The sequence below is a fragment of the Strigops habroptila genome, chromosome 9 (genome assembly GCF_004027225.2).
Source record: "Strigops habroptila isolate Jane chromosome 9, bStrHab1.2.pri, whole genome shotgun sequence".
NCBI lineage: Eukaryota > Metazoa > Chordata > Aves > Psittaciformes > Psittacidae > Strigops > Strigops habroptila.
The window spans coordinates 27,846,407-27,872,280 of record NC_044285.2 but is presented as its reverse complement, the minus strand read 5'-3'; the positions used below and the strand labels follow the sequence as shown (position 1 = coordinate 27,872,280).

General features: G+C 48.4%; 2 protein-coding genes across 12 annotated transcripts; both read left to right on the top strand.

The window, feature by feature from the left end:
* The first annotated feature begins 419 nt into the window (after nt 1-419).
* On the top strand, nt 420-7,727 carry ARR3 (arrestin 3). The gene is made up of 17 exons (XM_030496701.1): nt 420-455; nt 991-1,021; nt 1,389-1,449; nt 1,822-1,866; nt 2,291-2,490; nt 2,601-2,660; nt 2,891-2,958; nt 3,262-3,397; nt 3,498-3,582; nt 3,689-3,761; nt 4,275-4,412; nt 4,767-4,850; nt 5,139-5,162; nt 5,242-5,294; nt 5,620-5,629; nt 6,597-6,599; nt 7,266-7,727. The coding sequence occupies exons 1-17, from the start codon at nt 439-441 to the stop codon at nt 7,363-7,365; spliced, it is 1,188 nt and encodes a 395-aa protein (XP_030352561.1). The 5' UTR covers nt 420-438; the 3' UTR covers nt 7,366-7,727.
* Nucleotides 7,728-7,891: 164 nt separating this feature from the next.
* RAB41 (RAB41, member RAS oncogene family) lies at nt 7,892-25,874 on the top strand. Of its 11 annotated transcripts, none has more exons than XR_003993026.1 (9): nt 7,902-8,098; nt 9,669-9,727; nt 11,438-11,491; nt 17,438-17,543; nt 17,823-17,934; nt 20,516-20,609; nt 21,095-21,188; nt 23,023-23,089; nt 23,625-25,874. XR_003993026.1 is itself a non-coding variant. In XM_030496707.1 (9 exons), the coding sequence occupies exons 2-9, from the start codon at nt 9,702-9,704 to the stop codon at nt 23,687-23,689; spliced, it is 630 nt and encodes a 209-aa protein (XP_030352567.1). In that variant the 5' UTR covers nt 7,929-8,098; nt 9,669-9,701; the 3' UTR covers nt 23,690-25,874. The 11 variants fall into 11 exon arrangements, 8 of the variants coding, with proteins under 8 accessions (XP_030352564.1, XP_030352569.1, XP_030352563.1 ...); XR_003993025.1 differs by having other exon boundaries at nt 7,926-8,098; nt 17,435-17,543; XR_003993027.1 differs by lacking the exon at nt 17,438-17,543 and adding an exon at nt 13,615-13,720 and having other exon boundaries at nt 7,926-8,098.

Below are 25,874 nucleotides of genomic sequence, written 5' to 3'. Positions count from 1 at the left end.
TAAGCCATGACAGCCAATTTCCTGCAGACAACAGAAATTCATAAAATCGAAACTCTGTAAGCTCTTTTGTTCATTTTCCTGCCTTTTCCAGCCTTAATCTTGCTCCCTTCAGAGTCGGCTGTGAGCTTCCTATTTTCTGAAGCCTGCCTGCCTGGGGCATTGCTCTCCCTTTTTCTCTTCCACCTCCTCTTCACTGCCTTTTCAGCCGGGGGGAAGGGGCTTTCTCAGCTTGGTTGTCCCAATGGGCCTCATGTGCTGCCTCGAAGCTGAACCTGGACCATCTGAGCTCTGCCAAAGCAAAAGGCCCAGCAGCGCTCTGCAAGTGTGTTAGGACATGAATGACTCTGTCCTGCTGCAGTTGCCCCTTCCCCACCGCCTCACCCAGCACCTCCCCTCCATCTCCCCACAGATCCCCACTCGTGCGGCCGCTGACATAAAATGGCAGAAGGAGCCAAGTAAGTGTTTTGTTTGATTTGTTTTGATTTGTTTTAATTGGGATGGAGCAGGGCGCTGCGGGGCAGGAGCAGAGGGAGAAAAGGAGTCCCCGGCTCATCCACTGCCCCCATGGGCTGATACATGAGCTCACCATAGAGAGATGGAGTGAGCCATTGTAGAGCCAACAAAGCACATTCTCTTCTGTGTGTTGGTGCTTTCTCACTTGCTCTTAAGACACACAGAGCTAATGCACGTCCTCCTCAATGGTCATGGAACTCAGGAGCATGACATCCTCCTGGGTAGCCTGGTGAATGGGGTGGGTTTGGCTCTGAATTTGCAGGACATCAAAATTCCCAAGGGCAGGACATCCTGTGCACGTTCTGGCACAGGTCTTGGAGATGCACCATGCTTGCAGGCTTGCAGGGAAGCCCTCCCCTCCATTCTCCAGAGAGAAGAATGGCCATCCCCCTCCCTCCCTGCCCTGGGAGTGGGATGTGCCACCTCGTCCAGCCTCATCCAGGGTTCCCAACATGTCTGTCTGTGTTTCCTCTGCAGGGTGTTCAAGAAGACCAGTCCCAACAGCAAGGTGAGTCCATGCACGTAGAGAGGGGACCATGTGCCCCATCCCTGGGTGTGGGTCAGTCTAAGTGCGGGCTGTGCTTGGGCTCCTTTGGGGTGGCTCTGCCCATGGGACAGGACACAGGCTGGGTTTCCCTTGCCTTTGAAACTTGAGTGATTCCTGCTATACCTGCTCTGATGCCATCACAGGGCTCACTTTTCAAAATAGAAATGAAAAAAACCCCAACTATATGAACCAACCAAGGTCTGGTCCAACATGCTAACAGCAGGGTTAATGAGCCCCATGGCACAACTCAAGGATTGAAAATTCTGGCTAATTCAATGGCAAACACTAAACTATTTCCCTCTTTCCTTTCACCACATGCTGCCTCCAGCTATCCATCTACCTGGGGAAGAGAGACTTTGTGGACCACGTGGATTCGGTGGACTCTGTAGGTGAGTGGGGCCATGCCTGCCATGGAGAGGGAAGCACAGGCAGTGAGTGTTCCTGTGCTGGTGGCTGCTCACCTCTTGCTTCCCAGTGGAGCAGGAGTGAGGGCAGCTCCGGAAGAGCAAACAGCCCATTCTCCTGCAAATACCCTTACAGAAAAATGGTGGGGAAATGGACAAAGTCCATCTGCCAAACAACCCAGCCACACTGCTTCTGGAGATGCTGGAGGAGGTGTTGCCATGCTCCTGACCAGCACCTCCCCTCGGTCACCTTTCCAGCTGATGGGCAGATGATTGGAATTTAGGAAGTGCTGTGTTTTTGGAAGGATCTGCCTGGGCAGCTGAGCTCACTGGCCCTTCTTCTCTGTTTGTTTGCAGATGGTGTCTGCCTGATCGACCCAGAGTACCTAAAGGACAGAAAAGGTATTAATACAGAAAACCCCACATTTTAAGGGGAAGAAATGGAAACCAGTGCAAAGCTCCCCAGCAATCTGGGACTGGCGTCAGGTTAAAGCTGCCATGTCTACAGGGTCATCTACAGTTCCTTGTCCATCAGGGCCCTGGCAGCTGACCTGGAGCTGCCTCTTTCTTCTCATCTCTTCTGCCTGGGGCACTGGCTCTGAAGCTACCTGCGCCTTGCAGAAAGATGTGATGAATCTTGTTAACTTGATGAATCTGTAAACTTAGTGTTTAAGGTCCAGGTCCCGATAACAGAGTCGTATGTCTGCTGAAGAGTTATTAAAATAGTTTTCCCTTCTTTCCTCTTTATCTAACCCTTTTCCCCACGCCTCCCCTTTATCTCACCTTTTCCCTAACCCCGCTCCTCTTTGTTTCCACCTGGCTTCAGTGTACGTGACGCTGACCTGCGCGTTTCGCTATGGCCGAGATGACCTTGATGTTATCGGGTTGACCTTCAGGAAGGACATCTATGTCCTCACCACCCAGATCTTCCCGCCGGTGCCAGACCAGGCACCCAAAACCCTCACTCCTTTGCAAGAGAAGCTGATGAAGAAGCTTGGGGAGAATGCCTACCCCTTCACCTTTGAGGTAGGGGATGCTCTGCCCTTCCTGATCACACACCTCCATGGTGTGCACCAGCGCTCATCTCTGGGCACACTCTTTATTCACTTTTTTCTCTCTTTCCCTGTTCTGCCCAGGTTGCCACCAACCTGCCCTGCTCGGTCACCCTCCAGCCAGGACCAGACGATGTGGGAAAGGTGAGCTGCTGTCCCTGACCTGTGTCCCTGGACTCATTTCCCCTAGCAGGGGGTTAAGTTGTGGGGTGCAAAGAATGAGAGCTGATTCTCTTCCATGGCAATGTGGCCCATGGGTGAGGGCTGGGGAGGAAGGATGGATGGACTTGGGACCAGCGTCTCCAGGGATGCAGTGGAGAAAGGAGGAGTAGCGCTGAGCTCCCCCTGCTTAGTGACCACGTATGTCCCCCCAGGCCTGTGGCGTGGACTTCGAGGTCAAAGGATTTTGCGCTGAAAATCTGGAGGAGAAAATTCACAAGAGGTATTTGCAGGGGATCCCTTTCCTGCCCCGTGACCCTAAAACCAAACCATGGGATTGTTTTGGGGTAACCATCTCAGAGGTCAGGCCAAGGAAGTGCTTTCAGCCTGTGCCATGCTTGGGTGAGGTACTTTTCCCGAAGGAGTGGCAGTGATCCCCATGTCAGCACCCACCACGTCCTGAAGCTTGCATCCTTTGGCTGGATACACTGTGATGTCCCCAAAGACAGCCAAAGGGCCCTCCTCAAAGGCCGTGTTGACATGTCCCTGCCAGGAGGACTGCGGGTGACTGCTTCTTGTCCTGCAGGAACTCGGTGCGCCTGATCATCCGCAAGATCCAGTTTGCACCCCCTATAATGGGGCCAGCCCCAAAGTCGGAGACCACCCGGCAGTTCATGATGTCTGACAAGCCCCTGCACCTCGAAGCTTCCCTGGATAAGGAGGTCAGTACAGAGCCTGTCCCCTGGCTCATGCCACCATGTGCATCCTCAAGGACGGGGACCAGGATCCCTGGTCATATAACCAAGCTTCTTCCTACTGCAGATCTACTACCATGGGGACCCCATCAATGTGACTGTCAACATCAACAACACCACCAACAAGATTGTGAAAAAAATTAAGATCTCAGGTGAGAGGGGCAGGAGGGGCACAGCACTCACCACATCCCGGCCTCCCTGTCAGAGATGGGAACCTCTGCCACGTCACCAAAATTGCTCCTGCTTGTCTCTCTTCAGTTGATCAGATCACAGACGTGGTCCTCTATTCCCTGGATAAATACACAAAGACTGTGTGTGCTGAGGAGATAAAGTAAGTAACAAGGGGCTAGGGATGGTGCAGCACCACAGCCAGAGGGAGGAAGAGAAAGGAGGAGGAGGAGGGGAGAGTGATGGGGAAGATGGTTTTACACCAGGCAGCAGAAATACCAGGGTTAGCAGAGCAGATGCAGAGGAAGCAGAGGAGAGGGAAGGCTGTGGACGCTGTGCCCACAGCACAAGGGGGTGTTGGCTGGGCAGGTCCCTGGGGGATGGTGCACAGCTGCCCCCCCACCCCTTCCTCTCCTCGCTTTGCATGTCTGAGGCCAACCACAGCCTCTGCACCGCTGAGAACGAGGAGGACCAGGGCAGAGGTGGAGGATAGAAAAAAGAAGCGGTTGTACAAGGGAATGAAAGGAGGAAACAGGCCCAGGCAGCTGCGTGGGGAGGGCAGGGTTGGATATCTGGCTCTGCCCAGGTGCCTGGCATGATGCTGAGTATCCCCAGTGAGTGCTGAGCACCCACTAGGCTGGTGCTGGCTCTGAGTCTCGTCTCCAACCTCTTCCAGCGAGAACGTGGGGGCCAACTCCACCTTCTCCAAAACATACTCCGTCACCCCCATGCTCTCAGCCAACCGTGAGAAGCGAGGCCTGGCTCTCGATGGCAAGCTCAAGCACGAGGACACCAACCTGGCTTCCTCTACCATGTAAGAGCCAGGTGGGCTCCCCCCGCTCCCCACCACAGCCAGACCCATGCCTTGCCCTGAGTCTGGCAACTTCCCACTGCTCAGGATGCTCTGGGCTTCCACCAAGGGTCCCCCACACCTCCCGTACCTGAGCCCACCCCATCCAGCTGGAAAATGTAGGGATTTTGTGACATGACCACAGACCCACCCTCGCCTCTCTTTTCCTGCCACATTGTGTTGTCTTCTTGTGCTAAACCCCAGTGCACGACATGAAATGGGGCACAGAGACAGCCCTGGGAGCTGCTGGGGAGGGGAGCGGACAGGGTGTGCGGGCAGCACCGCCCACCTCACCACCCCGCTCTGCCTTCCTCCTAGCCTGAGACCTGGCATGGACAAGGAGGTGCTGGGCATCCTGGTGTCCTACAAAGTGAAGGTCAACCTGGTGGTGTCCCGAGGAGGGTAAGACTCTGTGGGCACGAGGTCAGACACTGTCCTCTTGGGCTGTGCTGTGGGTCTTTTACCACTGGGCAGATAACAAAGGGACTCATGCCATGGGGCGCCTGCCCTGCTCCCCGGGCCATGGAGCAGCTGGGCACTGTGCTGCCCTCCGACTCCCACCCCTCTGGCCCCATCATCTCTGCTCTTCACCCCTATTATGCATCATTTTTTACTTTATTATAAAGCGAAGTCTAACACTCCCCTCCTCTGCCTTGGCTGATTTCTGTCCCTTCTCTCCCACTGCCACAGCATCCTGGGAGATCTCACTTCCAGGTAAGGGGAGAGCTGCCTGTGGGGCTGAGCATGATGTGGCGCTGGGTGTGTTTATTGAAACAAGTGTTTCTCCTTCCAGCGATGTTGGTGTTGAGCTGCCTGTCATCCTGATGCATCCAAAGCCTGCGGACGGTAAGTAGTGCCTGGTTGCTGCTGACACTCAGGGGAGGAAAAGGCAGTCCCCATTCAGAGGAGAATTGGTAAAAGCAGTGCCTCTTGCAAAGGGACTGTGTGAGTGTGGCTGTGTGACGGGCAGAGCTCCGCCAGCCGTGTGGCAGCCACCCTCTGCCCAGGACCAGCGTGGGAGCAGCTGCCACCCATCCCAACAGCTCTCTTTCCAGAAACACACCTGAGCATTAAGAAAAGATGTTAGTTGAAATGTCCTTTCTCTACTAACTAACATCTGTCTCTCTTCCAATCCTTGCCTCCCTATGCTGTGCTTATCAATGGAGTACAGATAAGCCAAGGTAAAGAGACATTTCCTCATACCTCAAGCCCATGTTTCCTCTAACACATAAACCATAGAGACCCACCACAAATGCATGTGATGCCTCATTCCAGTTTGAGGGTACATCCTTAGATTAAATCACCCAGGCCTTAAAGCCCTGAGCCCCCGTGTGACAGCAGACAGGATGACACTCCCCACAGTGGCAGGCAGCAGGAGCATTGTCACAGTCTAGGAGGATTCAAATGCCGGGCTTGGCATGTGCTCTGCAGATTTCCAGGGCTTATTTTACAACTCTCCTTGCTCCAAACACAGAGCATCTCCTGCAGCAAGCCCAGGCCTTGCCTTGTCCCTCGGAAGCAGCCGGCAGTGCTGTGTCTCCCAGTCACAAGTGCCACCACTGGACACGATGTCCCCTATGGCCTTGGTCCCCATCCTCCCCACACTGAGGTCCCTGGGCTGCTGGAAGTGGGGCCGCTCATGGCCCCGTGCACTCCTCAGTGCCAGAGTCCTCTTCTCCTCCCACTGCATGAGCTTATTCCAGCTGAAGCCACAGCTGGGACTGCTTCCCTCTGGGAAGCTGCAGTGTGCCAAACCCATTCCTGGCAGCCGTGCCTGGCAGCCACAGCCACCAACCAGCCCCACAGCCGGCCCTGGCCTGCAAAGCCCCCAAAGGCTGTTTTTGTGTCTGGTTACACCCTGCAACAGGACACGGGCACTGGGATTTGGGGCCTGGAAACTCCGGCTGCAACTGCAAGGCTTTCACACCAAAGCCTATCAGTTTCCCAGCTCAGCGAGGATATTTAAACTTCCAGAGGAGGAAATCTCTTGGCCTGTCCCCACCATCACTCCCTGTAGATTTTTGTCAAGTGGTTTCACATTCGCAAGCTTTTGGAATCAGTTTTGCTGACTCTTGTTTTCCGTTTTCTTCTCCCACTTCTCATTATGTGGCTCTCCCTTGATGTCATCTACTGCTCGCCTTTTGCAAGAAGGTAACTAATCTCTTTGTCTCCACTTCAATTTCTTTTCCTCCTCTTTTTTCCCTTGACAACGAATAATATTGTCTTAAAAAACTGATGAAAGTTGCAGGTGGGAGCCCAGCTCCTCCAGTCACACATGCTCGCAGTCAAGCCAGTGATCTGCCCTGGTTTGTGTGCTCAGGTCAGGCTGTGGGTCACGGTGACCTGGCTGTCCCCTGCAGAGTGTGGGGTGAGAGGGCAAGGTGAGCACTGCATTACCCCCTAGTAGGAGCAGGGTTTGGATGTGAGTGTTTGGGTGTCAGCAGGGATTTCATAGAATACCAGGTTGGAAGGGACCTCAAGGACCATCTGGTCCAACTTTCTAGACTACATGTCCCAGCACTGTGTCCAGCCAAATCGTAACAGTGTCCAGTGCTGGGGAATCCACCACTTCCCTGGGGTGATTATTCCAATGGCTGGTTGTTCTCACTGGGAAAAATTTTCCTCGTGTCCATCAGAATCTCCTCAGGAGTAACTTGTGCCTGTTACCCCTTGTCTTTTCCGTGTGATCCCTTGTAAAAATGGAGTCTCGGTCTTCTAACATTTTGCCCTCTTCACTGTGGTGCATCCCCACCAGCCAGGCAGTGGGCTTCCCACAGCTGCCTTCCAGTGCTCACCACGCTTTGCTCTCCCTTCCAGTGAGGAGGACATCGTCATTGAGGAATTCGCTCGCCAGAAACTCAAAGGGGAGAAAGACGACGAAGATGAGAAGGAGGAGGCTGACAAAGAGGAAAGCTAAGCTGCTGCCTGCTCGCACGGACAGCCACCGGTCCCACCCGCCCCGCTTTGGGACGTAGATGCCCATAGCACACTCCCCACTGCGGTGCAGACCCTGCCGTGTGTTCCCTTAGGTGCTCCTCCCTGCCCAGGCTCCCCGCACCGGCTCCAAGCCCTGGTTGGGGCGGTGGGAGCCGCGGCATCTCCTCCCGGTAACCCTGGAAAGCCCGACTGCGTGCGGGGTGGTGCCCGCACCTCCTTGCACCCGCGGGTGCCAGCGAGGAGCCGGGGAGGCTGGGCCGGAGCCCACCATCACCAGCGTGTTTGTCGTTTGCCTGCGTGCTGCAATGCTCTGTGACACCGTTATCAATAAACCCGCCCCGGTGGCCCGGTGCAGGCTCCGTGTCGTGGTCCCGGGGGAGCCCGAAGCGGGAGCGCGGAGGATGGCGGGGTGGGGGGGGCTGCGGGAGGCGGCCCCGGGCCGGGCCCCACACACAGGCCTCAGGGGCGCCCGCTCCCGTCGCCATGGCAACCGCCCGCCCCGGGAAGGCGGTGCACGCTGACGTGCCGGTGACGCTGCCGGAAGTGACGCGCAGGGCGGCGGTGGTGCCGGTGTGTGCTCGGCTGTGTCTCCTTCTCCTCAGTCACGGCTCCGGCTCGGCCCCCCCGCTCCGCCATGTCCGCGCCCGGCAGCGGCGGCGAGTTCGGGAACCCGCTGAGGAAGTTCAAGCTCGTCTTTCTGGGCGAGCAGAGCGGTGAGCGCCGCGGCGGCGGGCGGGGAGGCGCGGCGGCCGTCAGGGGCCTGGCGCCGGCGGGGGGGGGTGTGGGGGTGGGTGAGGAGCCGTTACGGGCCTTCCGCTGCGGGGGGCGGCCGTGCAGGGCTCGGGGCGTGTGTTGGAGCGGTGGGGAGAGAAGGCGCTAAAGGCTCCCGGGGAGGGCGGGTGAGGATCCGTTGAGGGCCGCGGGGTGGGGACCCGTGAGGGTCTTGCGGTGGCGGAACCGTCAAGCGCCTTTCTCTGCCGGGGGGGAGGCGGCGGCCAGAGGGCGCCCGCCCGAGGGAGGGGCGGCCCCGCCGTGGTCCGGCCTTGCGCCTCCGCCGGCGGGAGGCGCGGGCCTGGCGAGCGCCCGGGGCTCCCGTCTCCAGCGCGCAGCTCCCGGCGGGCCTGGCTTCCCGCTGGCCGCGGCTGGGCCTTCTGCCGGGGCCGGCCCGCAGTGCGCCCGCAGCTGGGCTTGGCGGGGACGGGAGGAGTCATGGGGGGGATCCCGGGCTGGTGCTGCTCCGCCCCGGGTGTTGTGTCTCTGGCCGTGTCCACGCCGGGTGCGTGGCAAATACTGGAGAGAGAATAAATGGCAAAGCAGTGGTGGCTGTGCAGCGTGGCTGCTGCCTAGGGCTTCACTTGGGTTTTTGTTTTACCTGGAGTTGACTCTTTTGTACCCCTGCCTTCATAATATATAGATGAGTTGTATCGTTTTCTTGAAATGGAGATATTCTTTGCTGCAGTGTTTTCTTTAGATCTCTCACTCCTTCCCTCCTTCTCGGTCCCAGAACTGTAGGTCTTGGAGGAATTTCCAGAAATTGCTTTAATTCCCCTGCCTTACCAAGGTGGGATCGGGGGAATGCTGATAGACATTTGACTGACCCGTTTTTAACCTTCCCTAGTGGTCACAATTTCACAACCTTTCTAGGTGATTTACCCTCGTCCATCCACATCCTTTGAATTTTTCTTGGCTTCCTAAGAGAGAATCAGAGCTCTTATCTTTACTCCCTGTTTCTTGCCAGTTCTGCACTTTGTCTTTTTGATAATATTTGGCAATGTAAATGTAAAGTTTTTAATCAAGCCACCAAAATTTGCTTTGTATCTAAAATCTCGTTGTGAGGAAAGGATGTAAGTCTTGAGTATTGCCTTTCCATCCAGCCAGAGGCAGCTAAACAGTGTCCAGGACATCATTGTGTATTGGTTTGATGTTTATGTCTGTAAGTCCTAGACCTGATGATTACATAAGTAGCAACATATGAGTAACAAAGCAGATTATTGCTTGCTTAAAGCAAACCAATAGTTCTTTGTCAGATGCATAACAACATACCTAATTTGAGGACCAAGTGATTGTCATGATTTATTTTTGACCCACTGAGATTGATTTGGTTTAACACAGTTCTGTCATTTTGTGAATGAATTTCTTAGGTGGTTATTTCACAGGGGGGGTGGCTGAGAAATGGCCTTAGATTGGCAGCTTTGTTCTGATTCATTCATCCCAAAGCAGTGGTGGTTTGGTTTTTTTTTTCCCCCACTGCTGTTTGAAAGTAATTTTTCTCTTCTTTTGTAGTTGGGAAGACCTCTCTGATCACCAGGTTTATGTATGACAGTTTTGACAATACTTACCAGGTATGTGGTAGTGTTTGGGTTTGAGTGTGGCTTTTTGGTTTTGATTTGTTTGGGTCTTGTTTTGGGGGGTTTTGTTTTGGTTTTTTATATATGTATATAGGTAAATCTATTCGCCTCTATTAGTATTTGTGCCTGTGAGAACTGTTAGGGCCAAGCACATTTCCCCGTGAGCTGTCAGTTCAGTATCATATGTAAGGCTGGAATGTGCCTTGAAATGCAGATGGGACTTCACAATTAAGCCCAAGCGTCTAATACGATGTCAGGAAATACAGTGTACAGAAAAGAAGCGAGGTTTAGGTCCTGTATGTATGTGAGAAGCCTTGAGGAAAAGGGGGAGAAACATTGGTTTATGGGGTGGCAATCAGAGAAAACAAAGGTCAGGATGCCTTATGATGCCTGTGGGAGTCTCAGGAAATGGAATGAATAAGGTACAAACATGCTTATGATAGTTGTTGGTCTCTGGCATCTTTAGAGGCTTTCCATTTAAGTAGGAATGGTTGAATCCAAAGTGTGTAGATAGATCTGCAAGAAGTCAGCATAGCATATTCTTTCCTTTTTTTTTCCTTTATTATTACTACTTTTTTTAACTAAAAGGCTGTAGATAGAGCTGAGGAAGTCTTGGCAGGGAAAGAGTAGGGTAGGTATGAAGAGGCGCAGATGAAAAGCTGAAAATGTATAAAGGGCCTGAAGATTTCAGGAAGAATTAGTTATGTCAGAAGCACTTAGTGATATTTCAAGGGAATACCAAATATCTTTAGAGAAGGTAAGACTAGGGTGTTACCTTTTAATTCAGGCCAGAAAGAGTTACTGGTTTAGATTTGGATTTTTTTAAGTTGGAAAAGGAAGAGAAGATCGTTTTCTTGAGGACAAGTCATTCACTGGAACTGTCTTTGGTAAGGTGCTCTTGTAGATTTATCTGCTTATTGTAGTTGTTACAAACTGTGTCCTGGCTGCTACTTGCTACAGAAATTGACTCTTGTGGTCTCTTCTGATGTTAAATGGTTCACATTCTGATGGAGACCTTCCAGAACACGCTAAATGCTCCCTGTGTTTGTTAGGACTGGAGCTAATCTGTCTAAAATACTAAAATCTGTTACATCAGTAACCTGTCTCCTAGTTCCCGGGGTTATGATAGTACATCTGCTTGATTTAAGTGCCTGGGAGCACAGCTAGCTTGGTAAATTACTTTAAATGTCTTTGTACCAGAATTGCTGCACAGCAATAGAAACATGACTGGAAGGAGCTGGGAAATGAAGCATCTGAATGTCACTGGGAAGGAAGCACATTCTGAAATGGAAAGCCTGAATAAACATTGCTTTTAAGCTTTCAGCACAGTTGCCTGCAATTTATATCTGTAATTTGCTTTACCTTTTGGATATTTCTAGTGAGATAATTCTTATCAGACTGAATTGTGATAGACCAGAAGGTGATCCCAGTTCAGATGGGATCTGTGTTAAGATGCATGAATGTCTGAGGCTAAAATCAAGACTCGGAGGTTCTTGCACAGTTGAGAAGTGTTGGAAGAATGACATGAAATGACGATGGTGCAGATATTCAGATTGCTTTGTTTGTTATCAGCTACAATGAAGGCAAATGACTTCAGCAGCTTAATTCTAAGTTCGTGAACATTTCTGAGAGTTTGTGTAGAAAGCTCTGATTTGCAGATGCTGGAAGGCAAGTTGCAGTTCCTAATGCTTTTCTTCTTTCCAGGCGACCATTGGAATTGATTTCCTGTCAAAAACGATGTATCTGGAAGACCGCACGGTAAGTGAGGCATCTCTGTGATAACATGGCAACTGCAGTCCTGGGAGCAGCAGTTTCTGTGCATGCTATTCCTCCAACAGCTGCTGAAATCCCACAGCAGCCTTCAGAGGGACAGCCTTTGTCACTAACCAGCTCTCCTTGTTTCCAATATTTGTTCATATCTGATACCTTTAGAGTGAAGTAAAAATCTTTCATGTAAAATTGGGGCAAGCTAACATCTGTATCCCGGGGAATGGGCTGTCTGTTACATGTACTTTAAGCGTACTTTGCTTCTAGAATTTGCAGCTCTGCCTCTGCGGTTGTGAGTATAAATGGGTCTGAGCAGAGCCCAGGCGGTTCCGGGTGTGGAAGTCATTCATGATTACCAGTGGTGGCATAGTTTCTTCTTGTAGGAAGGCTCCTTTTGTAACACAGTTCTGATGTACTGTCAACAAAACAATTTTGGATTTAGCTTGCATGAGATTCCTCTTTGCATAAAGAGATCCCTCACATCCCTCTCCTGTCTTTCAGTATTTGTCTTTTCATTAGTTCATGCTTTGCTAGTACTTGCCTTTTTTGCTAGTTTTACTACTGGCTAAGAAGTGTGATGCTGTTGTGGGAAGGAGGGGATCAGTGGTGCAGTAGAAGTCCTTTCTGTTGCTTTGGGTCTGTTGCTTCTGAAGAAGTCTCAGCCCAGTGTGTGTGGTGAGTTTCCAGAGTGCTTCTCTGCCATCTTACCAGTGATTCACTGTTAGGAAAGACCTTGGCTTAATCTTTGGGACAAACTGCTTGGATAACATTCTTCAATGGTACTGGTAGTAGCAGAAGAAAAAGATCCTGGGAATGCTGTTTGACACCTGTGAAAGCAACTTGGAATGCCAGTATTCTGTTCTCAGCAGTGTAGTCCGGATTTCTTGTGGCTGTGTAGGTCAGGATGTCACTCGCCTGCTGGCCTGCTATCCCATAAATACTGTATTCATTGGGCATACTGTTAGGTTCCTGATTATGTAAGTGGTCCACAGAGCTCCTAAAGCCAGTATAAATAATAGAGAGGTGTCTAATGGAGATAAAAGAAGGGACAAATACAAGCACACAAGCTGCCAAAATTCAGACACTGAAATAATTTCTCAGCTATGGCTATTGCTGTATTCTGCAATAGGCTTTGACTGCTGCGCTCGAAATGAAGAATGCTGAGCCTCTAACTGCAGCGTGTGCTTTGGCGTATTTGATATGTCCTTACACCAAATAGTATATCCTGAAGATATACCTGTGCTAGATCATTCAGCTCTAACAATGGCCTGGGTAGCAGGCACTAGCCAGCAGAAGGGACAAATATATCTGGAGTTTGGTTCTTCAAAACCGCCTCCAGCAGCCTCCTGCAGAGGGCAGCTCTAAGTGTGCTGTTCCCAGCACGTTGCCAGTGCACTGGGACCTGTGGCATTAAGTGAACTGGGGCCACGAGACCCCCTGTCCTCAGTCGTGGCTGTCAGGCTGCCAGTCCCATGTTACAGCTGCAACTTCATTCTCGAAAGACCTGATATTTCCTTTTCTGTGGCTCGGTATCTTCCCAGGCTTGTTGGATTTCAGCACAAGATAAGCCAGTCTAGAGGGTGTTTGCTCTTCTGGCTTATACCCCACTACTATATTTCACCACATCAGGTTCTCCAGTGGGTTAATCGGTAGCTGGGTGATGTCCTTATGGTTGGAAGTGACCACATCTAGCTAGCTGTAGGCTGCAGTCTCCTTATGTGGCCAGTATAGCCAGAGCTCTGGCATGGAAGGTTGCACTGAGGTATGTATGCTTATTTCCCCCATTAACAGATGGTGTGAGAAGGTACTTTTTTAGGGATGTCTTGGGTTTTTGATTAAATGGAAGAATGTGTTCGCGTGTGTGAGTTATTAATGGATCTGTGGAGGGAGGGAGGGTTCTCAGACGTGCTGGGCTGAGGCTGCTGTGAGAATGTGGATAGAAGTGTCGTTGGCTCTTTTCACATTTCTGTTCCATTTTAACTTTCCTTTTGTTGCATTATTTTTGCCTTGCCTTTTTTTTTTTTTAAATTTTAATTTTTATTTCACTTGAGGTTTGGTTTTTGTTTTCCATTTTCCTGCTCTTCCCTCTTTCCCTACGCTTTTCCATTTCCCAGATCAGGCTGCAGCTGTGGGATACAGCCGGCCAGGAGAGGTTCCGCAGCCTCATTCCCAGCTACATCCGTGACTCTGCTGTGGCTGTCATTGTCTTTGACATTACAAGTAGGTATTGAGCTGGAGTGTCTGCAGGGACCTTGCTTTTTACATGTACCTTTTATGACTGGAAGTGGTGGTGTTATCTGAAAAGAGCTAAGATAGGCCATTGGCCCCAGGACTGTAAGTGTTCCATGGGCTGAGGGAACGCAGCTGAGCGTCTTCCCCCACAACCAATGGTAACTCCATCCCATAATCCAGAAACTGGGGAACTGGGGAACTCTGGTTGCCTCAAAGCTCAAATGATGGAAGTGACACACAGAGGATTGGCAGGTAGGTGAGTAGGGATTGTGATTTCTCAGATGTCTGTGCTGATGGGAATGTCAGGTGATTGGTAGCCTTTGAAAAGCTTTCTCTTCCTTCCGGTCTGTGTGGGGGACTTGGGGGTTTTGTTTTGGGTTTGGGTTTTGGTTTGGAGGTTTGTTTTTGGGTTTGTTTTGTTTGGTTTTTGTTGTTGTTTGTTTTTTAAAAAGCCCTCAGAGCGAATATTTTCCTTTCTGGATAACTGGAGAGGTAACACAGTTAATGACTTCAGATGCCAAAGCAAAGGAACGCTGTCAGAGTAGGTAAAATAGTACAACAATCGTTTAAATAAAAGCTGAGTAAAGACTTAGGAGGATTCAAGATTCCCATTTCATTGAAGAAAAGAGCTGGCAATTCATGTGAGTTCTTGTTCTCTCACGAGAGAGCTCTTGAAAGAGAAGAGATGTAACTACCATAATTTCTAAAGAATAAACGAGCTTAGAAGGAAAATACTGTGTAACTTGGCATGAATGTTTTAATATAAGATATGAAGATATGAATACAGTTACTTCATTATAACTCCTTGTTACTGATTCCACTTGATCTGGCTTTTTCCTTTAAGCTACAGTATCAGCAGAATTATCTAGACAGGATTTACACCTTTGAACCAACACCTTGTAGACAAAGTCTAAGTAAAGAACATAATGCAGATGAAATCCTGTGGCCCACCTTTATTCTGTCACAGATTCTAGATTATCATGAGGCTTTATGGACCAGGGGTTTGTTTCCCTTTGGTTATCTAAAGTGCTTAACAAGTAATAGACTTCTGTTAGGATTTTTCTTGCATACTGAGGGCAGATAATTACATTGTCTTTCTCTCAGTCCTGTAGCTTAAGTAGTTAACTCTGGCAGGATTTCTGGTTTCATGCTAACTAATGTAAAACTGAAGTGATCTGTTTGGGGAGTGCTGAGATGTGCATGTGATGGCTGATGCTGGGAACTCACCCAGGTGAGGCAGCGTGGCAGGCTGCAAGCTTGGCATCTTTTCTCCCCACTGTTCTGACATGTACAGGGTGCTGTTTATCCAGGCAGGTGGAAAAATCTTGCCAGTCTTAAACAGCTTCCAGACATGTCAAAAACAATTAAGTGCTATCCGATCTCAGCATACTTTGGTAATGGTCTCATCTTTTCAGATAATTTCATTTTTTTTTCTTGTTACTGCTCTTTGTTCTGTTCTTAGTGACTGAGAGGCTTTTAGTTTTCCTGTGTTACTGAAGGAACATGCTCATGTACTTCTGATTGCATGATGATGGTGAGCACTATAGTGCAATTAGGAAAACACGGTTTCCTTTACCACTCTGAAAGAGCTATATGTTTGCAGTGTCTTTAGTGGTAGCTGTGTTTGGGAACCTCAAACAACCTCCTGTAAGTCATTGCTGGTCATGGCAGTGTGAAATAGGGACAGTCCCATAGGACATGCTTAAGTACCAGCTAAGATACTCTTAACTAATGGAGAAAACCTGTTATCTAGCATGTGGGGAGCTGAGAAGAAAAAGAGAAACTGCATTTCAAGTTGCCCAGCAGCTTAACAATAAATACACAAGTGGGCTGTGGAGAGATCCATGAGGAAAGTCCATAGTGCAGCTCAGGCCCCTTTCTGAACAAAGCCACCTAGTTTCTAAGATAGGCTGGGTTAATTCTTGTCAGGTGAGGACCTTTCATCTTTCCAGACTGGTGGGGTCCTTGGCGCACTGTCGTGTTTGAGTGGGTTATTTGTACTTTTTCTTCCCCTCCAAAATGGGTGCATGTAAACTTTGACTTCTAGAAATGAGAAGCCACAGAAATGCTGCAGCTGACTTTTTCAGGTCACCTCAGGGGTGCCTGCATGGTACCTGCATAGCTAAAGGCCTCAAATAGCGTTACACTTCACTGCAAGAAGATTACCAGGGCCGGTTCTTGCCCAGCTCTGTGGTACTTCCTCTAGTTGCCTTTTTGAAGGCAGTTGAAGGTTGGAGTACTTAAGTCACCACCTTGGTAAACTTTCTGGCTGAATAGTCTAGTGTAGCAGCAGTGTCTTGGGGACTATGTGGAAGCTTGTTGTGAAGTCCAGAAGCTGTCATTATCAATCTGATACTCCAGCACAAGCGTAGTATTGTCCAGATGCTTGGGGTCTGTCACCCTGAGTTGCTTGGGGTAGTGGAGAGCTCTGACTTTTGCTACTGTAATCAAGGCTACCTTCAAAATGAAGCATGAGCTAATTGCTTTAACTATAAGCCCTAATCTTCCTTAAGCCCCAGGGCATTGGATCTACATACCCTGATGTAGATACGGTGTTGTTCTGAATTTGCTTGTAGCAAGACACTTTGCAGACATTACTCTGTCCAGCTTCTATTTCCCTTCTAAACAAGGCAATTATCCATCCTTCTGAGACTGTGTTCTCCCCTGTAGCCAGTCTCCTGCAAGCAGCCTTATTAACTGCTGTTCTGTGTTGTTCAGCTGCTCTCCCTCACTGCTGAACAAGTGGCTTTGTGAGCACATCTGACCAATTTGTGTCATTGAGCTGGAAACAGGTATCTGCCCTCCCATGAAACTCCTGCCTGTTGAGAATGCCAACAGCAATCTTATTTTCTGGCAGTGTAGCACTGCTTGTAGAGCTAGCTGTGTGGGGTAATGACTTGGAAATGGTATCGCTCCTAGTTGTGAAAAGCTTTTGTTTAGCATTCACTGTGGAAGCTGGGCATGTTTTGACCATTGCTCTTTCAAATAGGCAGGTACCAGACCTTAAAGCTATTGTATATGATAGGTCAGTTTGTGTTCAGGTACAATTCTTGAGATCAAACTGTACCTCTGATAGCATTTGTGCTTGTTTCTGACTCTTGTGCTTATCTGAAAGGGAGAACCTGATGCCCTTTGTGTCACATGAAGCCTACAGTGTATAACATTTCCTTTTTTTTTTTCTGGAACTTAAGTTACTGATTGCCCTAATCTTGCATGAAAATCCCATTGCCATCTGCTGAATTCTTGATGCTGGAGAGAGGATGCCAGTTTACTACGTGGTGTATGGGCTGAGGGAATTGCATGTCTGGCATGTGGGAATTGCCCCCAAAAGTCTTGATGCTCTAGCCTAGGAGTCCTGTGGAGACCCCAGGCTTAATCCTGGGTAAACCAGGAAGACCAGCTCTGTATTACTTGTTAGCTACTGCTGTCAGGAATGAGGGAGTAGCCATAACCACTTTGGGAATAGCAGAACATCTGGACAATCAGAGGAGGTAATTAAAGCAGGTTATCTACATGCAGAGTCAGAAAAGCCAACTTCTGTGATGTTTGGATATTTGGGGCAAGATTACAAGGTCAACCTCAGCTTCTCATATGGAGCTGCATACGGTTAACTCCAGAAATGGCCTGTTCTCTAACGGACAGTTTCCTCCTTTCTTTTCTCTCTTGCTGTCTGTCTCTGTGCTCTCCCTGGCCTGGTACCAGCAGGTTCGGCTGCAGCTTTGGGACACAGCAGGCCAGGAGCGGTTCCGCAGTCTCATTCCCAGCTACATCCGCGACTCCACTATTGCTGTTGTAGTCTATGACATTACAAGTGAGTGATGCTTTGCTGTCTCATTACTTGAAATACTGCATGTTAGCAGAACTAATAAGTTACAACCAGAAGTTCTGCAAAAAGATGATTAACATTGAAACGTTCCCCCTCCCTCCCCCTCCCACCCTGTTTTTCTGTCTGAGCAGAAAACAATTAATTTATGGGTCATTTCTGTGTGGTGTGGGGAGATTTGGAGAAGCACCTGAGTACAGGCATAGCATTCTCCCTCTCTGAGGAGAAGTTTTATCCTCAGCACTGCCTTTTATTTCTTCCCTACAGACTTGAATTCTTTCCAGCAAACCTCCAAGTGGATTGATGACGTTCGGACAGAGAGAGGGAGCGATGTCATCATCATGTTGGTGGGGAACAAAACTGACCTGGCAGACAAGAGGTAATGGAGGGGGGCTGGCAGCCTTGCTGCCCTGACCAGTAAAAGCAAAGAACTGGCCAACTAGTCTGTCTTCAAAACAGTTGTTGGTTTTAAACGAAGATTAAAAAGCTTGTCATGAAATTAAAATTTCTGGCTTCAGCATATGGAAAGTTACTTCCTTTTGCTATTCTACAAATAGTTCTGGTTAAAACAAAGCAACCTGAAAAAAATTCCTTGAAGTATCTTTATACCATGTTTCTCAATAGTGTATTTTGTCTGATTTTCCTTTCCATGCTGAGATAAAGCCAGAAAGATGTCTTGCAAAAGCAAGTAAATTGCCTTTTTTCAATGATCATATTTACATGACTCTTTCTGCACATGCAGCTGTAAGTTCACAGTACAGCCTCTTCTTGCTACAAGAGGCAGCATCAGCTTTACGGTATCAGCCTAAAAGGTTTCCCTTTGAGCATAAATTTCATGTCATACGTAACAGAAACTGGTGTTGTGGATGTGTGAGGAAACTAAATTAGCAAAAGCAGATTTCCCCAAGAGATGTAAAAAGTTAATTAGGCTCTTAAAAGCACATGGACTGAATGTTTTGGGGCACTTGGACATAGTAAAGCATTTGGCTTTTAAAACTCAATCCTACAGCACCACTTCAAGCAACGTGATCAATGTAATGGCTTCTTAGAAGTCTGTGTTTCTATTTCAAATTCTTCTCTTGATTGTTGATTTGGTAAAAATTTTGTTTAATGTTTTTGGAGATTTTCATTCTTTCCGAAGACATCAGAAACAGTGTAGACAAGGAAAGGTTTTTATTTGAATGGTTAGTGTCAGTAGTAATTGGCAAAGGGAAGATGGAGTAAGCTGTGCAGTTCCTTACAGTCCCAATACTTTAAACTGAAACACCTTTCTGTACACCGGGCACTGGGAAATGTGTGCTTCATACGTCATGGGAAGTATTGAAAGGATGGGAAAATTTTATCTGATGCAAAAGAAAGCATCTCAAAAAGATAGGACTGGGGAAGAGCTGGATCTCACAGCGAAGTGAGGTCTTATAAATCAAACCTTATCCTTTGGCTTTTCATGAGACATTTCTGATCAAAAGCTAGCAGCTTGGAAAGCCATACAGGTGGAACATTAACGTGTTCTCAGACCAGACACGTTGCGCTGTTATCTGAACTGCCTCTTTTTCCTCTGTTTCTTGGGATGATGTGCCCAATAGGGATCTGACTGTTTCATCGTTGGGTGCTGCCATGTTTTAAATTCTAACCCTTGCTTTGCTCACTCCTGCAGTGTACATATATTGCTTCAGAATGTATTGCGGTGTGTTTTTTCCCTTGTGGTTTTGGTGTTGTCCAAATGCTCATGTGTGACAATACCCAGCATCCCTGGCTGCACAAACAGGGGTTGGGAGATGTGTTTTGCCCTTTGTCCCTGTACAAGTCATGCTGTTAGTTTTTAGTTTGCCATGCCTAGCAGGAAAAGTATAGCCAATTCTAATACCAGCAAGGGGTTTGAGTCAGAGGGGGAAAGGATAAACTTAGGCTCTGACTGGCCTCTGTGTGTGGGCTTTGTACCAGTGGTTCTTACAGAAACGGGTTCTGTGTCCTCCACACAGACCACCTTAGTCTTGACAATTATTTGGCTTTTCCCCACTTCCAGTGGGAGGCCATTCTGAGCGCCTTTCGCTTTGGAAATAGTGGTAAAACTTGGTGCTCAGAGCTTCGGAACTGTGGTAAAAACATGTATAGCTGATTTGGATTAAGAATTCCAGGTGGCAAGACCTCAGCTCAGTGTAATTCTCTGAAATCAGCTCACAAAAGCAACAGAGCAAAATCCAATGTGTTCTACTTGACCCAGCTCTGGATCTTAACCACTTAGGATCTCTTATGCCCTCCTGGGAGCATGAAATAACTGCAGCACCCTAACTGAATAAGCTGGCATTTAGGTTTGAGGTTTTCTAATTTCTATCCAGATCCAATTTCATGTGGAACTGGAAAACCCAAATGGATCATTTCAGCCTTGGAGTATTTCCTCGTAGTCCATAAGTGAAGCAGTGTGGTCCAGCACTGCCAGAAGGATTAAAAATAACAGAACATTGTTTGGATCGTAGCTACAGTGGGAGTTCATGTAGCACTGGAAATTCTGATTTTAAAAGTTTAATGCATGTAGCAGTAGTCCTGGCCTAGGCTAGAATTTGGAATTACAGTGTGTATCCAGGTAGGAGTGAAAGAAGCTGCCTTGCCTTCTTTTAAAAAGGGACTTAGATTTGTGAGGCTGAAATACTGAGCCTTTTAAGGCTGGACAAAGCCACAGTGTCAGCCTGAGCTTGGTCACAGTTTTTGAAATAGAATAGTGCATTGGAAGCCATTCATCCTATGGTAAAGTGACGATGCAAGTTAAGTTCTGAGGCCAAAAAGCTGAACTAAAAATAGCACTGTTCTTATTTGGTGCAGCCTGTTACATTTTTCTTCCCTGTTAATGTTGCTTCCGTTGGTGGCTGGTTGGTTTTTTTCCCTGCAATTTTCTTTTCATCATTTTTGGACTATTTTTCTTTGTTCTGGTTTTTCTTTTCTGTGATTTGTTCTCATTACTGTAGACAGGTTTCTATAGAGGAGGGTGAGAGAAAAGCTCAAGAACTGAATATGATGTATATTGAAACCAGTGCTAAAGCAGGATATAATGTGAAACAAGTATGTACAGGGTGTTGATTGGAGATGCAATTGCAGGTGCTTGCTCACAACCAGCAGCCTGGCACTTGCTGCTGCCCTGTACTTGCCTTTCTAAAACCTTTCTGTAACCTCACAGAGCTGCTTTCTATTGAGAAACTGCTTTTTGTATCTGGTGCAGTGTGGGGGGTTTCTTCCTTCCCTTGAGAATGCTGTGAATGAGGCTCAAATGTACTGCTCAAACCTCATCCTGTGCTGGTCATCTGTTATTAATAGTCATAAGTCCAGGTATTCCTTGGGTAACTGACCTGAGGTTGATTCATTTATAGCTGGAGGATCTGGGGTCTTAAGGACACGGAGGTCCTGAGGTCTCCCTCAGTGGGCTGTGCACTCCTGTCAGGGTGGTGAAGCAGCCCACTGCTGAAGAGCGGCTCAGTCACAGACATCTCTAACTCTTCCTGTCTGTTCTTTCTTTCTGTCTTTCTGCTTCTGTTTGCATCTTTTTCCAGGCAAATCACCACAGAAGAAGGTGAACAGAGAGCCAAAGAGCTGAATGTGATGTTTATTGAGACCAGTGCAAAGACTGGGTACAATGTGAAACAGGTAGATTGCTGTTCTGTTCTAAAGTCAGGAAATCTGTACTTCACTGCTCTCTATGTGTTTGCTTCTGCTTGGGGTTCATGCTCCATTGGATATTTGCTTGCATTGTTCCGTGTCAACCCCTGAAATGCTTCTTGCCCCATGATCACTGCTGCCACCTTCTGTATAAACACAGAAGCTCCTTTTCTGTGAAGTGAATGATTCCCTGTTAAAGCTGCACAAACTTAACTTGAAAGGAGAATCCCAAACCAGAATGTGCTGAGGGATAGGAATGGCACGATTTTTTGCAGCCAGTCAGACATAATTTTGTGCATTTCCTTTGCTTTTGTTAACATTAACGCACTGATTTCTAAAATCAGCTTTGACCTCGGGATAATTGCTTATGCTGGTGCGCTGGAGTACAAGTTCCTGCTTCTGTTTGCAAGCTGCAAAGGAAGATCTTGGAGTAGTTGAGGTCGAAAGGGATTGCTGGAGATCATCTAGTTCAGCCATTGTACCCAGAGTAGGCTGCCCAGAACTGACTCCAGTTGAGTTTCTAGTATCTCAAAGGCTAGAGACTCCATCTCTGCAGGCAACTTGTCAGTGTTTGACTATCCATACAGTCAAACCAAGCTTTAACCTTTTTTTTTTGCCTTACAATTAAACATAATTTCTCATATTTCAGTTTGCATCCATAGCCTCTTGCTGTAAGCTTGTGATCTTATAGTTCCTGAACTAGAAACTAGTTCAGCAATTGCTCTGAAGTGTGACAGAACACTGGGAGTAAGGCAGCTGTAAGGTGCAGGGGTCTGCAGGGGCCAGTACTGCTGGTGTATGGGAAACTGTTTGTTGTACACCAGCTGGTTAGAAGAACCTCGCAATGGTATTGGGAGACTTTGGGTTTGTTTCTTTTGGCTATTCTGGGTTGAATCCACTTTAGTCTTTGGTTCTGTCATCTTAGTTGCTTTATTTGCCTGGCGGGTGTTTGCAGTGAGAACTTGTGTGATTAAAAGGATGTGAACTGCAGCACCTCGATGATACCTCAGTGGCTGGATTTTCCAAGTAACACAATTTGGAGGGGTGGATGAGGAATCCCTGCCAAGCTACTGTGAGAAAATCATCATTAGCAGATGATTCCTCTTGTCCTGTGTGCAGCACTTCTCCCCTACCTGCCTGGCAGCATCTGTAGTGCGTTAGCTGCTGCATTTGTGTCAGCAGGAGGAGCTCTAAGCATTGACTTGAACAATGATGCAAAACCTTTTCCTTTTGTTTTGGGTTTTTTTAATGGGGCTGTGATAGCCCTTCCCAGCCCTTAGCACATCCTTCATAGCTCAGACCAGCTCACTTGAACTGGCTGTTCTGCTCAGAAATGGCTTCACAGCAGGACTGAACTGAAAAGATGGGCTGTAAAACCTCAGGTATTCCATAGACTGCTTAAACCTTCAGTTTCTTGCGAGGTTGGTCATCAGAAGCCCTCAGCTGGGCTCTGTGACGTTGCTGTGTGCAAAAGCAGCCAAGGCTGGAAATGGCAAATGACATCCTTGCTTAGTGCAGGAGGGAATTGTGCTGCGTGTCCCAGCAAGAACTGCTGCTGATTAATTTCATGTTCTGTTCAAGTAAAAACAGGTAAAATAAAAGTGTTTTGTAGGCATTGTAGGCATATTAACTTCTTTAATAAAGCCTGTTAAATTTCTTAGGTAAAATTCTCATGGCATTTGTCAGTCATTGCTTTGCTTGCTGAAGTACCCACGTAACAAGTTTGTAGAACTCGGACTCCAAGGCCTGCTGCAGAGCAGTGTGTTTTAACATGCATTTTTATTTCTGACAAGCCTTCAACTTTCCTATTACTGCTTTTCAGCTTTTCCGTCGTGTGGCTGCTGCCTTACCTGGGATGGACAGCACACCAGAGAAGAGCAAAGAAGACAGTATCCTTGCTTTCTCAGCAGTAACTTTTCCTGTTCTCATAGAATTTTACAATTATCATTTGTTAGGTTGGGCTTACAGACTTTTTGGCACATTGTGGGGATGAGCCTTGCTGGGGTTTTGCAGAGATGTGGTTGGAACAGACACAGTAGTGTGGTGCTTACCTCTGGGCATAAATTGAGGGTCCTGCTTGTCTGTGTATAAACATACACAGCTATTTATAATGGCAAACACAAGTTTTGCTTTCTCCACTTAAGCTTAGGATAAAAATTTGCATGGATTTAAAATACCATACTTTTTTTACACAGGGCTGTCTTGTGTACAGACCTGCCTGACTCAGCTCTAACCTCTAAGTGGTCTTGATACACAGTCTGTGGGTTTTGCAGTTAATCCTGTAGGCAGGATATGCTCTGCTCAACCCCCTGCCCCTATCAGGAAGGGCCACCCAACAGCCTTTTCAGGTACTGATACCTTTCTCTGTTCTTTCCTTCTTGTTTTTCCTTGAACTGGGCGTTTTCCTTCACTTGTCTCCTGCAGTGATTGACATCAAACTAGAGAAACCTCCTGAGCAGCCAGTAACGGAGAGCGGGTGCTCCTGCTAACAGGCCCGTTCTGTAGCAGCACATTCCCCAGCCGGCCAGTCTCACTGAAGAACATCACTGCTCATTGGCAACCCTACTCTGTGGGCTGAAAAACCAACCTACTAAAGCAAGCGAACTCCCTGTTTACTGGTGGGGAGCAGCCCCGGCCGCCCCTCTTACTGCATGGTATGAGCCCTGAGTGCAGAATGAGTGTCCTGTCTTTTCTTTTCTGTTGTTGCACTTTGGCACTGTGGTGCCCTTTACAGTCTCTCTCTTCATCTCCTCCTCCCCCTCTTCCCCACCTCGAGCCTCTCCGCTCAGATATATCTCGTGAATGCAATTGGAAAACCCACCAAGTTAGGGAAGACAAAAATAAAGCTTGGGGGTGGGCTTTCCACCTTCCTCACTGCCTTGCATCTTACCCTGGTTCCCTGGCCACTCCAGCCGTGTCTTTGTCCTGCATCCCCACTTCCTCTGTTGAAAGGCTGCTCCTTTTAAACCGGTCAGTTTGACTTGGCCTTGCCTTTTTGGACAATACAGGTTATCTGTTTCTAGGCTTTTGCTTCCTGCAGGGCACACACAATGTTAGCTCCTCAGTTTCTCCTTTCTGTGGATGATCTTGGCTAACTCTTGCTCATGACTTCTGAGTTTTGCCCCTCGTGTCACACACAGCACTGGAAAACCCCAAACTCTGATAGCTTTGGCCTTGTTGCTCCCATTTGTGTAGCAGAGACATCCCACAGACCACTCTCCTCAGTTGGATTATCTTCCCATCCAGAGGACGTTGGCGCTTGGTGAGTGTTGGCTGTCAGATGTGGGGAAGGAAAAGGATATAGAGGCTTTGCAGCATGAAGCTGGGTGGCGAAGAGACCCTCAGGGTGGTTTGTAGAGACCTGAGTCCTGTCTATCTACAGCAAAAGTGAGCAGTTACCTGAAATCCATTGCTAAAGGGACAGTACCTCCCCTGGGAGCCATGGATGCTGCTCAGGATCCTTTTCTGGTTTCTGTTCTCCTGTTCACATAGGATGGGAGATTCTTCACGTGGAGCAGGAGAGCTGCAGCAGAATGAAGGCCAGTGAGAGCTGTTATACTCCCATGCCTAGGTTGGTGCTTGATGAAGTCATACACATAGCTGCTTCTCCTTTTGTAGTAGGCTTCTGGGAATAGGGCTAGTAGCCACTTCACTTTTGGGGTAGTTTTAAGCTGCAACATTGCCAAAGCTGAGATGAGCAGTGGCAGGGATCTACTGTCAGACCCAGGCAGAGGAATGAAGGATTGTATGCTGCTGAGGTGAATTTTGGTCTCACTTTTTGACCTTGAAGGTTGGGAAATACATCCTCTTCCTCCTGCCCCTGGTTTCTGATTCTGTTAATAGAGCCCTGGGGGTTTTTTACCATCTGTCCTAACCACAAGCCAGTAGGTCTGTTGAAAGAGATGAGAATAAAACAGTCGGATGGTGGAAAGCCATCCACTGTTCTTTTCATCAGCCAGCCTATGTCATGCTGACAGGGAGGATGCTAGTGGGCAGGAGAGTGACGGACCATGGTGTGACGGGTGGGGGCACCAGTATTTGGTGGTGGTGACACTCCCCCAGCACATGGCCCTTGGTCACTGACACAGCGTGCGCACTTTGAAGCCTGCGGGCCCTCGAGGGAGGGGAAGAGGCAGCCTTAGCTGGGACCTGGCTTAGTGTCCCCTCACTGCTGGTGACAGACCTGTTGTTCCCCAGAGCCCTGTCCCTTCCACTCCAGGTGAGCTGGCGTGCAGGAGGAAGCTGGGATGTGGTTTCCCTTTTCACTCTGGAGAGTCCCCCCTTTCCCACGGTCCGGGAAGCTCAGTCCCCTCCTCTGTACATACCCCTGTTGTGTGGGAATTGCTGATGTTTGTTGGTGTGTCCGTGTCTGCTGTAGAACAGGTTTTGCTGTCCCCTTCTCACAGGCAGGTGTGCACTGCCCTGCTGTTGTGTTGTTCAGTCACGGACCTGGGGGGAGGGAGGGAGGAGACCCTAAGTAACGGGGAGGGGGGGTAATTAGTGAAATGAAATAGGTCACTTCCCACTGTCTTCTCTATGGATGTGTATAATATTGAGTGTGTGTCTGGCCCTGCTGTCTCCTAGCTGTTAGCTGAGTAAGTGTGACTATTACTATGAGTATGGACTGTCTGACCACAGCTGTGTATCACACTAAATAAAGTTATTTCACCAACA

Bases quoted from the DNA above. Each gene is read 5' to 3' on its own strand.
- ARR3 (XM_030496701.1), top strand. The intron at 1,022-1,388 runs GTGAGTCCATGC...TGCTGCCTCCAG, and splicing joins AGACCAGTCCCAACAGCAAG to CTATCCATCTACCTGGGGAA. The intron at 2,959-3,261 runs GTATTTGCAGGG...CTTGTCCTGCAG, and splicing joins GAGGAGAAAATTCACAAGAG to GAACTCGGTGCGCCTGATCA.
- RAB41 (XM_030496703.1), top strand. From the start codon at position 8,020: ATGTCCGCGCCCGGCAGCGGCGGCGAGTTCGGGAACCCGCTGAGGAAG. The intron at 8,099-9,668 runs GTGAGCGCCGCG...CTTCTTTTGTAG, and splicing joins CTTTCTGGGCGAGCAGAGCG to TTGGGAAGACCTCTCTGATC. The intron at 23,090-23,624 runs GTATCCTTGCTT...TGTCTCCTGCAG, and splicing joins AGAGAAGAGCAAAGAAGACA to TGATTGACATCAAACTAGAG.